Source organism: Myripristis murdjan, chromosome 18 (assembly GCF_902150065.1).
Source record: "Myripristis murdjan chromosome 18, fMyrMur1.1, whole genome shotgun sequence".
Classification (NCBI taxonomy): Eukaryota; Metazoa; Chordata; class Actinopteri; order Holocentriformes; family Holocentridae; genus Myripristis; species Myripristis murdjan.
This window is the reverse complement of record NC_043997.1, coordinates 589,069-600,888: the sequence shown is the minus strand read 5'-3', so window position 1 is coordinate 600,888 and position 11,820 is coordinate 589,069. Positions and strand designations below refer to the sequence as shown.

The 11,820-nt window shown below is 47.4% G+C and overlaps 2 protein-coding genes across 3 annotated transcripts in view; one reads left to right on the top strand and one right to left on the bottom strand.

The window, feature by feature from the left end:
- Positions 1-1,234: 1,234 nt before the first annotated feature.
- Positions 1,235-11,820, bottom strand: mepceb (methylphosphate capping enzyme b). 2 transcript variants are annotated; one of them, XM_030076354.1, is made up of 8 exons: positions 11,695-11,820; positions 10,145-10,569; positions 9,745-10,061; positions 7,009-7,306; positions 5,874-6,510; positions 3,575-3,787; positions 3,373-3,481; positions 1,235-1,972 (listed from the first exon to the last, which is right to left on the bottom strand). In XM_030076354.1, exons 2-8 carry the CDS (start codon positions 10,522-10,524, stop codon positions 1,920-1,922), a joined length of 2,007 nt encoding a protein of 668 aa, XP_029932214.1. In that variant the 5' UTR covers positions 10,525-10,569; positions 11,695-11,820; the 3' UTR covers positions 1,235-1,919. The 2 variants fall into 2 exon arrangements, with proteins under 2 accessions (XP_029932214.1, XP_029932215.1); XM_030076355.1 differs by lacking the exon at positions 11,695-11,820 and adding an exon at positions 11,524-11,593.
- LOC115376951 (phosphatidylinositol 4,5-bisphosphate 3-kinase catalytic subunit alpha isoform-like) overlaps positions 11,137-11,820 on the top strand; it is a 15,695-nt gene continuing 15,011 nt past the window's right edge. The window contains exon 1 of the mRNA XM_030076805.1: positions 11,137-11,194. Coding sequence (XP_029932665.1) covers positions 11,137-11,194 — 58 coding nt within the window. The remainder of the gene's footprint in view (positions 11,195-11,820) is intronic.

The window sequence follows — 11,820 nt, the reverse complement described above, 5'->3', positions numbered from 1 at the left end:
TGTTCTATCAGCCACGTCACTGTAGGACCTCCATAATACTGGAACAACTGCGTCTATACATATTGTCTAACAGTTTAACGAAATACCTCACAGCTTCACAGCCTCACAACCTCACAGCCTCACAACCTCGCAGCCTCACAACCTCACAGCTTCACCTCGCAGCCTCACAACCTCACAGCCTCACAGCCTCACAACCTCGCAGCCTCACAACCTCACAGCTTCACAACCTCACAGCCTCACAACCTCACAGCCTCACAACCTCACAGCCTCACAACCTCGCAGCCTCACAACCTCACAGCTTCACCTCGCAGCCTCACAACCTCACAGCTTCACCTCACAGCTTCACAACCTTGCAGCCTCACAACCTCACAGCTTCACAACCTCACAGCTTCACAACCTCACAGCTTCACAACCTCACAGCCTCACAACCTCGCAGCTTTACAATCTCGCAACCTCACAGCTTCACCTCACAACTTCACAACCTCACAGCTTCACAACCTCACAGCTTAACAACCTCACAACTTCACAGCTTCACAACCTCACAGCTTCACAATCTCACAACCTCACAGCTTCACAACCTCACAGCTTCACAGCCTCACAACCTCACAGCTTCACAACCTCACAACCTCACAGCTTCACAACCTCACAGCCTCACAACCTCACAGCTTCACAACCTCACAACCTCACAGCTTCACAACCTCACAGCTTCACAATCTCACAACCTCACAGCTTCACAACCTCACAGCTTCACAACCTCACAGCCTCACAACCTCACAGCTTCACAACCTCACAACCTCACAGCTTCACAACCTCACAGCTTCACAACCTCACAGCTTCACAATCTCACAACCTCACAGCTTCACAACCTCAATCATAGAAGCTGCTGACCGGCCAATCAGGCGTCTCGCGCAGATTCCCTCTGGAAGTCAGGAGTCGCCACGTCACTCCAACTCGTGGGCGTGGCCACTCACGAGTGCCGGATCCAAGCTTGTACCTTTACTTTGAAGAGTGTTACATTGCAGCTGTTATTGTTGCTGTTGTTTACAGAACACACAGACACACACACACTGAACGACGTTTGGGTCAGCAACATTGATAAGAAAATGTAAAACAATGTGGAAGTTGGATATAAAACATATTTTAATAAATGTGTGTGTGTGTGAGTAACGTGTCACGGGTTCGAACCCGCCGCTCTCACACCGACAGCAAACATCAAAAACAAAAAAAAAACTTCTGAAAGGCAAACAGACTCGCTTTATTCTCCCAAACAGAAACAGCAAAATAATCTGAAAAGAAAAACATCCCACAAATCAGGACGCAGCACTTCCTGTCTCTGGTCCAATCACGTTCCAGGACCAGATGACACGCCCACATTGCGACCCACAATGCTTTGCTGTGTGTCGACTTCCTGCCACATGGCGTTCGGGTCAGTTTCATCAATTTGATTTGTCAGGAAAACCGTCCAATCACATTCATGTCCTTGCTCACAGTGGATAACAGGAGGTGAACCCCGTCCTCCAATCAGATGTCAGCTTCTTCTGTCGTTACAGTCTCATCTCGTTACCGTGACAACCGGCTCGTGAAACACTCGTCAGGAAAGAACTGTCTAGACTTCCTGTGTCAGACATCTTGGAGCCAACGGGAAGCCATGAAAGCAGACTGGCAGCCATTTTGGCTCTGAGCACTCTGTCCAGGGGAGGCCATGTTGGCTCCGAAAGCCTTCGCTCTGTGTGTGTGTGTGTGTGTGTGTGTGTGTGTGTAACCATAGCAACAGGAGCTATGACTCTTTCTTGTCCCACCATCTGACTCCGCCTTGTCTGCGTCCACCAATCAGCATCCTCGACTTGATCAATCAAGAGTTTGTGGCTGTTGCCGTGGAAACACGGAGCCGGGCCGCGTAGTGTCCCGGGGCGGTGACATCACTTCCTGGAGGTGGAGCCTTTGTGGAACAGGTAGACCGGCCTCTGGTTGCCTGGAGACAAACACACACATCAGCCATCATGATCAGCTAGGGGTGTGTGTGTACCTGTGTGCGTGTGTGTGTGTGTGCGTGTGTGTGTGTGTGTGTGTGTGTGTGTGTGTGTGTGTGTGTGTACCTGTGTGTGTACCTGAGTGGGTTTGTGTGTGTACCTGTGTGTGTGTGTGTGTGTGAGTGTGAGTGTGTGTGTGTGTACCTGTGTGTGTGTGTGTGTGTGCGTGTGAGTGTGTGTGTGTGTGTGTGTGTGCGTGCGTGCGTGTGTGTGTGTGTGTGTGTGTGTGGGTGTGTGGTTGTGTATACCTGTGTGTGTACCTGTGTGTGTGTGTGTGTGTGTGTGTGTACCTGTGTGTGTGTGTGTGTGTGTGTGTGTGTGTGTGTGTACCTGAGTGTGTGTGTACCTGTGTGTGTGTGTGTGTGTGTGTGTACCTGTGTGTGTGTGTGTGTGTGTGTGTGTACCTGTGTGTGTGTGTGTGTGTGTGTGTGTACCTGTGAGTGAGTGTGTGTGTGTGTGTGTGTGTGTGTGTGTGTGTACCTGGGTGTGTGTGTGTGTGTGTGTGTGTGTGTACCTGTGTGTGTGTGTGTGTGTGCGTGCGTGCGTGTGTGTGTGTGTGTGTGGGTGTGTGGTTGTGTATACCTGTGTGTGTACCTGTGTGTGTGTGTGTGTGTGTGTGTGTGTGTGAATGCATGTGTGAGTGTGTGCGTGTGTGTGTGTACCTGTATGTGTGTGTGTACCTGTGTGTGTGTGCGTGCGTGTGTGAGTGTGTGCGTGTGTGTACCTGTGTGTTTACCTGAGTGTGTGTGTACTTGTGTGTATGTGTGTGTGTGTGTGTGTATGTACCTGTGTGTATGTGTGTGTGTGTGTGTGTGTGTGTGTGTGTATGTGTGTGTGTGTGAGTGTGTGTGTGTATGTACCTGTGTGTATGTGTGTGTGTGTGTGTGTGTGTGTGTATGTGTGTGTGTGTGAGTGTGTGTGTGTCTGTACCTGTGTGTGTGTGTGTGTGTGTGTGTGTACCTGTGTGTGTGTGTGTGTGTGTGTGTACCTGAGTGTGTGTGTGTACCTGTGTGTGTGTGTGTGTGTGTGTACCTGTGTGTGTGTGTGTGTGTGTGTGTGTGTGTACCTGAGTGTGTGTGTACCTGTGTGTGTGTGTGTGTGTGTGTGTGTACCTGTGTGTGTGTGTGTGTGTGTGTGTGTACCTGTGAGTGTGTGTGTGTGTGTGTGTACCTGTGAGTGTGTGTGTGTGTGTGTGTGTGTGTGTGTGTGTGTGTGTGTGTGTACCTGGGTGTGTGTGTGTGTGTGTGTGTGTGTACCTGAGTGTGTGTGTGTGTGTGTGTACCTGTGTGTGTGTGTGTGTACCTGTGTGTGTGTGTGTGTGTGTGTGTGTGTGTGTGTGTACCTGTGTGTGTCAGCAGTCTGTAGGAGGTGAAGCCGATCTTCTCCGTCAGGTAGCTGGTGAACTTCTCGGGCCTCAGTCGCAGGTTTCTATAGTTACGGTATGTCGTCTCCTAGGAAACCAAAAGACCATCATGATCATGATCAGAAGCTTTGTGTCAGCGTGATGCGTGAGCGAGCGGACCAATCAGAGGCGGCGGTCGTACCGAGGCTCTCTTGCTGCGGCTGTAGCTGCTCCACGGCTGCGGCTCCAGCAGGAAGAGTCCGCCCGGCGACAGGCTCTGATAGGCCCGTCTGAAGAGCCGGGCCACGCCCTCGTCCCCCGACTGGAGCTGCACCCACTTGGTCACGCCCAGACACATGACGACATCATACTGGCCCCGCCCAGGCCACGCCTCCCGCTCAGACACATAGTCGCCCTGGAAACAGAGAAAAGAACATTATTACTGCTGCTGCTGCTAATGCTAATGCTACTAATGCAACTGTTTATGCTGCTGCTGCTAATGCTGCTGCTGCTAATGCTAATGCTGCTAATGCAACTGTTTATGCTGCTGCTGCTAATGCTAATGCTGCTAATGCTGCTGCTAATGCTGCTGCTGCTAATGCTAATGCTGCTAATGCTACTGTTAATGCTGCTGTTAATGCTACTGTTAATGCTAATGCTGCTAATGCTACTGTGATTGCTGCTGCTGGTAATGCTGGTGGTGGTGCTGTTAATGCTACTGTTAATGCTGCTGCTAATGCTAATGCTGCTAATGCTACTGTTAATGCTGCTGCTAATGCTAATGCTGCTAATGCTACTGTTAATGCTGCTGCTAATGTTAATGCTGCTGCTGCTAATGCTGCTGCTGCTAATGCTACTGTTTATGCTGCTGCTGGTAATGCTAATGCTGCTAATGCTACTGTTTATGCTGCTGTTAATGCTACTGTTAATGCTGCTGATGGTAATGCTGCTGCTAAAGCTAATGCTGCTAATGCTACTGTTAATGCTGCTGATGGTAATGCTGCTGCTAATGCTAATGCTGCTAATGCTACTGTTATTGCTGCTCTTAACGCTAACGCTGATGCTACTGTTCATGCTGCTGCTAATGCTAATGCTGCTGCTGTTAATGCTGCTGCTAATGCTAATGCTGCTGCTAATGCTAATGCTGCTAATGCTACTGTTAATGCTGCTGATGGTAATGCTGCTGCTAATGCTCATGCTGCTAATGCTACTGTTATTGCTGCTGTTAACACTAATGCTGCCACTACTGTTCATGCTGCTGTTAATGCTAATGCTGTTGTTAATGCTAATGTTAATGCTGCTGCTGGTAATGCTAATGCTGCTAATGCTAATGCTGCTAATGCTACTGTTAATGCTGCTGTTAATGCTGATGCTGGTAATGCTGCTGCAAATGCTACTGTTATTGCTGCGGTTAACGCTAATGCTGCTGCTGCTGTTAATGCTGCTGTTGCTGTTAATGCTGCTGCTGTTGTTAATGCTGCTAATGCTAATACTGCTACGACTGTTAATGCTACTAATGATGCTAATGCTGCTGCTAATGCTAATGCTGCTAATACTACTGTTAATGCTGCTGCTGTTAATCCTGCTGCTACTTTAAATGCTGCTGCTAACGCTAATGCTGCTGCTAATTCTGCTAATGCTACTGTTAATGCTGCTACTAATGTTAATACTGCTACGAATGCTAATGCTGCTGCTAATGCTAATGCTGCTGCTACTGTTAATGCTGCTGCTAATGCTAATGCTGCTGCTGCTGTTGCTACTGCTGCTAATGCTAATGGTACTGTTACTGCTACCGCTAATGCTAATATTACTGCTACTGATGATATTGCTGATGCTGATAGTACTGCTACTGCTACTGTTAAAGCTAGCATTAGTACTGATGATGTCACAGGTTCCAGTGATGTAACCTGCTGGAAACTGAAACCTGTGACACGAATCTGAGGGCGGGCCCAGGTCAGAGGTCAGAGGTCACACACACACACACACACACACACACACACCTGCTACCGACAAAAATAGTGAGAGGGAGCAGACACAGCACAACACACGGCAGCCTGCCTGTCTGTCTGCCTGCCTGTCTGTCTGCCTGCCTGTCTGTCTGTCTGTCTGTCTGCCTGTCTGCCTGCCTGCCTGTCTGTCTGTACTGAGAGCACTGAGCCATCACAACAGGTTTCTGTTCAATAGGAAAACATGTCTATTACCATAGAGATCCATTTAAAACTAACAGGCAGGAAGAGAGGAAGGAGAGTGAGGACACACACACACACACACACACACACACACACACACACACAGGGGAACTGCACGCTCTTATTTTGGTAGGCTAAAGCAGATTAGCGTCAGGCTAATGATTAGCATTCTGGTTTCATCACGTTTGTTTTTAAATTTGATGCAGATCAAAATATGTACTGATACTGACAGACAGCCACACACTCACTGTGTGTGTGTGTGTGTGTGTGTGTGTGTGTGTGTGTGTGGATCAGACGGCCTGATGAGCTCACCTGTATGAAGGTGATGTTGTTGGGGAAGGCGGAGCCAGCAGGGAGGAGCAGAGGAGGAGCGCACAGCGGCCCCCGACTCACCCTGAACGACAGGGGGAGGGAGAGGAGGGAGACCACCTGCTGCACCGCCGCCTCCATCGCCTCCTCCTCCTCCTTCACCTCCTCCTCCTTCTTCATCACCTCCTCCTCCTTCACCTCCTCCTCCTCTGTCTTCCTCTCTCCTGCCTTCTCTCTCTCCTCTGCTGCTCCTCCCTCCTCCTCTCCCCTCCCCCTCCCCCTCCTCTCCTCCACCACCAGGTCATGTGACAGGAAGTGTCTGACATTCTGCCTGGCAGCGTGGACCAATCGCTCGTCTCGGTCCACTCCCAGGATGTGGGCGGGGCCGAAGCGCCTGGCGATGGCCAGCGTCACGTGACCGGCGCCGCAGCCGATGTCCAGCGCCTTCTTGTGTCTGAACCAATCGTCTTTGAGCAGCCGGAGCCGGGGGTCCTCCTCCGCTCCCACCCGCCCCTCCCACCCGTCACCATAGAAACCGTGGTAGCCGTAGTAACGGCTGTGGTTGCCGTACTGGTATCGGTGTCGGTCCTTTTTCTTCCTGGCCGGCGTGTGGGCGGAGCCGGGCTGTGGCCCACCAGACCTGCAGGGGGCAGCAAGAGGTCATGTGACCACGCTGATGATGTCATCACATCATCATGCTTTTATGACTTAGACTTTCTTTATTGTCACTGCACAAAAAAACACAGCAGTGAGTTTTTTACAACGAAATGTCGTTGCTTGGCTTCCGGATTACAACAGAGATGGAACTGTGGGGCAGTTTAAATAATTAAAATATAATCTATATAACTAGTGCTAAAACACAAGAGCTAAATAATAATGAATGCAAGAAAGGATAAATAGATCAAACAGAATAAACAGTGTAAACAACAGAATAAACAGTGTAAACAACAGAAATGAGGATAATGCAGGAAATTTTTTCATCCTGTTCACACAGGAACTGAAATAACTCAATGAAACTAAAGACAAACAAAAATATCATGAACAAATAATAATAATAATTTAATAAAATTATAATGAATAAGAAGTTAAATCATAAATGATAAAAGTAATCACTTATGTAACCCCTGAATCAAATCACCTGCTGAGTCTAGCTCCTCCCACTAACGGCGTCTGGAACCTGGTTGGCTGGGCCGAGACGGCGGGGGCGTCGGCAGACGTGGCGCCTTCTGATGACCTCGTGGAGGTGGTGCGGCGGCGTCTCCGCTGGCGACTGTCGCCTTGGCTGCGAGGCTTCTGGGCGTGGCTGGATGGCGGGTGGGTGTGTCTCCGGGGTAAGATAGGGGGCGGGGCAATGTCATCCCTACAGGTGATGGCCGTGTTGAGCTCACAGGGCAGAGGAGAGGCGGGAACGCTGCCCTCTCTGGTCAGCAGAGGAACTGCACACAAACACAAACAGGATTAACTTCACCCACAGAAACAAATCCATTTAACACTACTACCACTGTTACTTCTATATTATTATGAGCAGATTCCTCTTCTGCTCAGGAGATCACTCAGCAGGACATGGACAGCTTTACTGCGAGTACATCTTTACTGTGTGAACATATTTACTGCAAGTACATCTTTACTGCGAGTACATCTTTACTGCGTGTACATATGTACTGTGTGAACATATTTACTGCAAGTACATCTTTACTGCGAGTACATCTTTACTGCGTGTACATATTTACTGTGTGAACATATTTACTGCAAGTACATCTTTACTGCAAGTACATCTTTACTGCGAGTACATCTTTACTGCGTGTACATCTTTACTGTGTGAACATATTTACTGCAAGTACATCTTTACTGCGAGTACATCTTTACTGCGTGTACATATTTACTGTGTGAACATATTTACTGCAAGTACATCTTTACTGCGAGTACATCTTTACTGCGTGTACATATTTACTGTGTGAACATATTTACTGCAAGTACATCTTTACTGCAAGTACATCTTTACTGCGAGTACATCTTTACTGCGTGTACATATTTACTGTGTGAACATATTTACTGCAAGTACATCTTTACTGCGAGTACATCTTTACTGCGTGTACATATTTACTGTGTGAACATATTTACTGCAAGTACATCTTTACTGCAAGTACATCTTTACTGCGAGTACATCTTTACTGCGTGTACATATTTACTGTGTGCACATATTTACTGCAAGTACATCTTTACTGCGAGTACATCTTTACTGCGTGTACATATTTACTGTGTGAACATATTTACTGCAAGTACATCTTTACTGCGAGTACATCTTTACTGCGTGTACATATTTACTGTGTGAACATATTTACTGCAAGTACATCTTTACTGCGAGTACATCTTTATTGCGTGTACATATTTACTGTGTGAACATATTTACTGCAAGTACATCTTTACTGCGAGTACATCTTTACTGCATGTACATATTTACAATGATTATATCTTTACTGCGAGTACATCCTTACTGTGAGTACATCTTTACTGCGTGTACATCTTTACTATGTGTATATCTTTGCTGTGTGTATATCTTTAATGCGAGTATCTTTACTGTGTGTACATCTTTACTGCGTGTACATCTTTACTATGTGTATATCTTTGCTGTGTGTATATCTTTGCTGTGTGTATATCTTTAATGCGAGTATCTTTACTACGTACATCTTTACTGTGTGTACATCTTTACTGTGAGTACATCTTTACTGTGTGTATATCTTTACTGTGTGTACATCTTTACTGTGAGTACATCTTTACTGTGTGTACATCTTCACTGTGTACATCTTTCCTGCGAGTACATCTTTACTGCATGTACATCTTTACTGTGAGTACATCTTTACTGTGAGTACATCTTTACTGCGTGTACATCGTTACTGTGTGTACACCTTTACAGTGTATACATCTTTACTGCGTGTACATCTTTACTGCGTGTACATCTTTACTGTGAGTACATCCTTACTGTGTGTACATCTTTATTGTGAGTACATCTTTACTGTGAGTACATTTTTACTGTGTGTACATCTTTACTGCGTGTACATCTTTACTGTGTGTATATCTTTACTGTGTATATATTTTTACTGCATGTATATCTTTACTGCATGTATATCTTTACTGCGTGTACATCTTTACTGTGTGTATATCTTTACTGTGTATATATTTACTGCGTGTACATCTTTACTGTGTGTATATCTTTATTGTATTTATCTTTACTGTGTGTACATCTTTACTGTGTATCTTTACTGTGTATATCTTTACTGTGTGTATCTTTACTGCATGTACATATTTACAACGAGTATATCTTTACTGCGAGTACATCTTTACTGTGAGAACATCTATACTGCGTGTACATCTTTACTATGTGTATATCTTTGCTGTGTGTATATCTTTAATGCGAGTATCTTTACTGTGAGTACATCTTTACTGAGAGTACATCTTTACTGTGTGTACATCTTTATTATGTGTATATCTTTGCTGTGTGTATATCTTTACTGTGTGTACATCTTTACTGTGAGTACATCTTTACTGCGTGTACATCTTTACTGCGTGTACATCTTTACTGTGTACATCTTTACTTGTACATCTTTACAGTGTGTACATCTTTACTGCATGTACATCTTTACTCTGAGTACATCTTTACTGTGAGTACATCTTTACTGTGTATATCTTTACTGTGTGTGTACATCTTTACTGTGAGTACATCTTTACTGTGTATATCTTTACTGGGTGTACATCTTTACTGTGAGTACATCTTTACTGCGTGTACATCTTTACTGTGAGTACATCTTTACTGCGTGTACATCCTTACTGTGAGTACATCTTGTGTTTTTAGTGGAATGCTCCTTTATGCTCCCACCTGTTGTTCTGGAGGGAAACAGCCGCGCCGGGTTCACCTCCCTCTCTGCTCCTCCTCCTCCTCCTCCCTCGGCTCCGGCCACGCCCCTCGTCCGTTCTGGCCCCTCCCCCGCGCAGGCCCCTCCCCCGTGGTGGCGGTTCCGGTGCCTCCTCCTGCTTTTGAGGGGCGACAGCAGGACTCCGCCCCCCTCTACGCCCTCCTCTCCGCCGCCCTTCAGGTTGAGGGGGTCGGTGATGTCACGGGGAACCAGGATCTCCACGGGGTCTCCGCCCCGCGACGGCAGGGGCGAGCACTTGGGAGTCTCCTGATTGGTGGCTCTGAGGAGAGAAGGAGGAGGTCACAGGAAGTGTTTGTCGATCGATCAGGTGTTTTAAATAAAGTCTGAGCTGAGGACACGTACCTGTTGACGTCCTCGTCCATCAGCGAGTTCAGGTTCAGAGGGTCAAAGATGTTCCCGCCCAACAAGAAGTGACTTGGCAGGACAGGCTCTGATTGGCTGTCGCTGTTGACGCGGCGACGGCGCTTGGCCAGGCCCTTGAAGCCGACGCCCATGGAGTAGCGCCGCTTGCTGATTCGCTGAGAGGGCACAGTGGGAGGGGCCTGACCGTTGTTGGAGGGTTGAATCCCATTTTTGGGGCGGAGTGGGCGTGTCTTCACGAGCTTGGTCTCCTCTGATAGGCTGACGGGTGCCGGGAAGGCGGGGCTAACTTTGATAGGCACCTCCTGTAATGTCCGGTCACCGACGACGGCGACGTCTTTGTCCAGGGACATTTTGATCATCTTCCTGTGGGCGGGGCTTCTGACTCAGCCGCTGAGGACATTTATCTGCAGAGAGAGGCGGGGTCAGTTTGACTGACAGGTGACAGAGCCAATCAGCTGTGGACTTCACATAATGAGATTAGAATAATTCAGTGTTACAGCATTAAGCATCGACTGAAAGTGATTTTTCAGGGCCGATGCTGATATTGACACCGATAACACACACACACACACAGCAAATCTGAAAAATGCAGAGTCAAAATTTACAGTTTGAGAAACGACAGCACAAACCTCACCAGAAAATTAGCACCAAAGAAGCACCTAAAGTTTAAAGACGGCCTCTGAAACCTGAGCAGACTCACATGATTTCTTTTGAGGAAATGAAAAATGTACCGTTAGAATGGAACATGAGGAAAAAATAAAATTATATTATAATTATTCATTATATAAGCAAAAAACTAGAAATTATTTTTAAAAAACTGTTTTAAAAATGAAAACTGCATGTGTCAGGGAGCTCACGAGCCTTTCAGTCCAATAAAAGTCAAAAGTGAAACGTGGAACCATGTGATCAGAAACGAGGCCCCGCCCACTCGATGGAGGGGTCTGACTGGTTTTCATGACATGTCAATCAAAATGATGGTGCTGAGTATTGAAGAATCAGAACACAGAGTACTGCCCACCCTGTACTGCAGTACCACACAGTACTACATGCAGTACACCTTACAGCCCTGTTTACACGTGTTTAGCAACGAGGCTAAATCAAGCTAACCAGGCTAGCCTCAGCCACATTACTTTAAACTAACAGGGCTAGGTTAAGCTAACAAGGCTAACTGGCCTGAGTTAACATGGTGAGTTTAAACAGGACTAGCCGACGGCACGCTAACCAGGCTAACTGAAGCTAACAGGACCAGGGTGAGCTAACGGTCACCCTGCGAGCCACTTCCTGCTGCCACCACCTGGCGTGGCCTTCAGGTGCAGCTTCCTGCTGTGAAACCACAACCCAGGATGAACTGACCGCACCTGAACGCAGCGTGAGACGCAGCTACAGCCAGAGCAGCTGTGCTGACAGCACCTGAACGCATCCTGTCATGATGAGGTCATGTGACCTTCGACCCCCGGCCGTGATGTCATCAGCACAGCCAACCTCTGGCTCCGCCCCCAGCCGGTGACATCACAAGGTGTGGTACTTACTCTGAGACGCTGAGATCCACTTCCTGTCCCCGGCACGCCGCCGCAGCCACGCTCTGAGTGTGTGTGTGTGTGTGTGTGTGTGTGTCTGAGAGTGTGTGTGTGTGTGTGTGTGTGTGTGTGTGTGTG

Excerpts from the sequence above, each read along its gene's own strand:
- mepceb (XM_030076354.1), bottom strand. The coding sequence starts at position 10,524 with ATGATCAAAATGTCCCTGGACAAAGACGTCGCCGTCGTCGGTGACCGG. Across the intron at positions 10,062-10,144 it reads ATGGACGAGGACGTCAACAG|AGCCACCAATCAGGAGACTC; the intron begins GTACGTGTCCTC and ends TTCTCTCCTCAG. Across the intron at positions 7,307-9,744 it reads GTTTCCCTCCAGAACAACAG|TTCCTCTGCTGACCAGAGAG; the intron begins GTGGGAGCATAA and ends GTTTGTGTGCAG.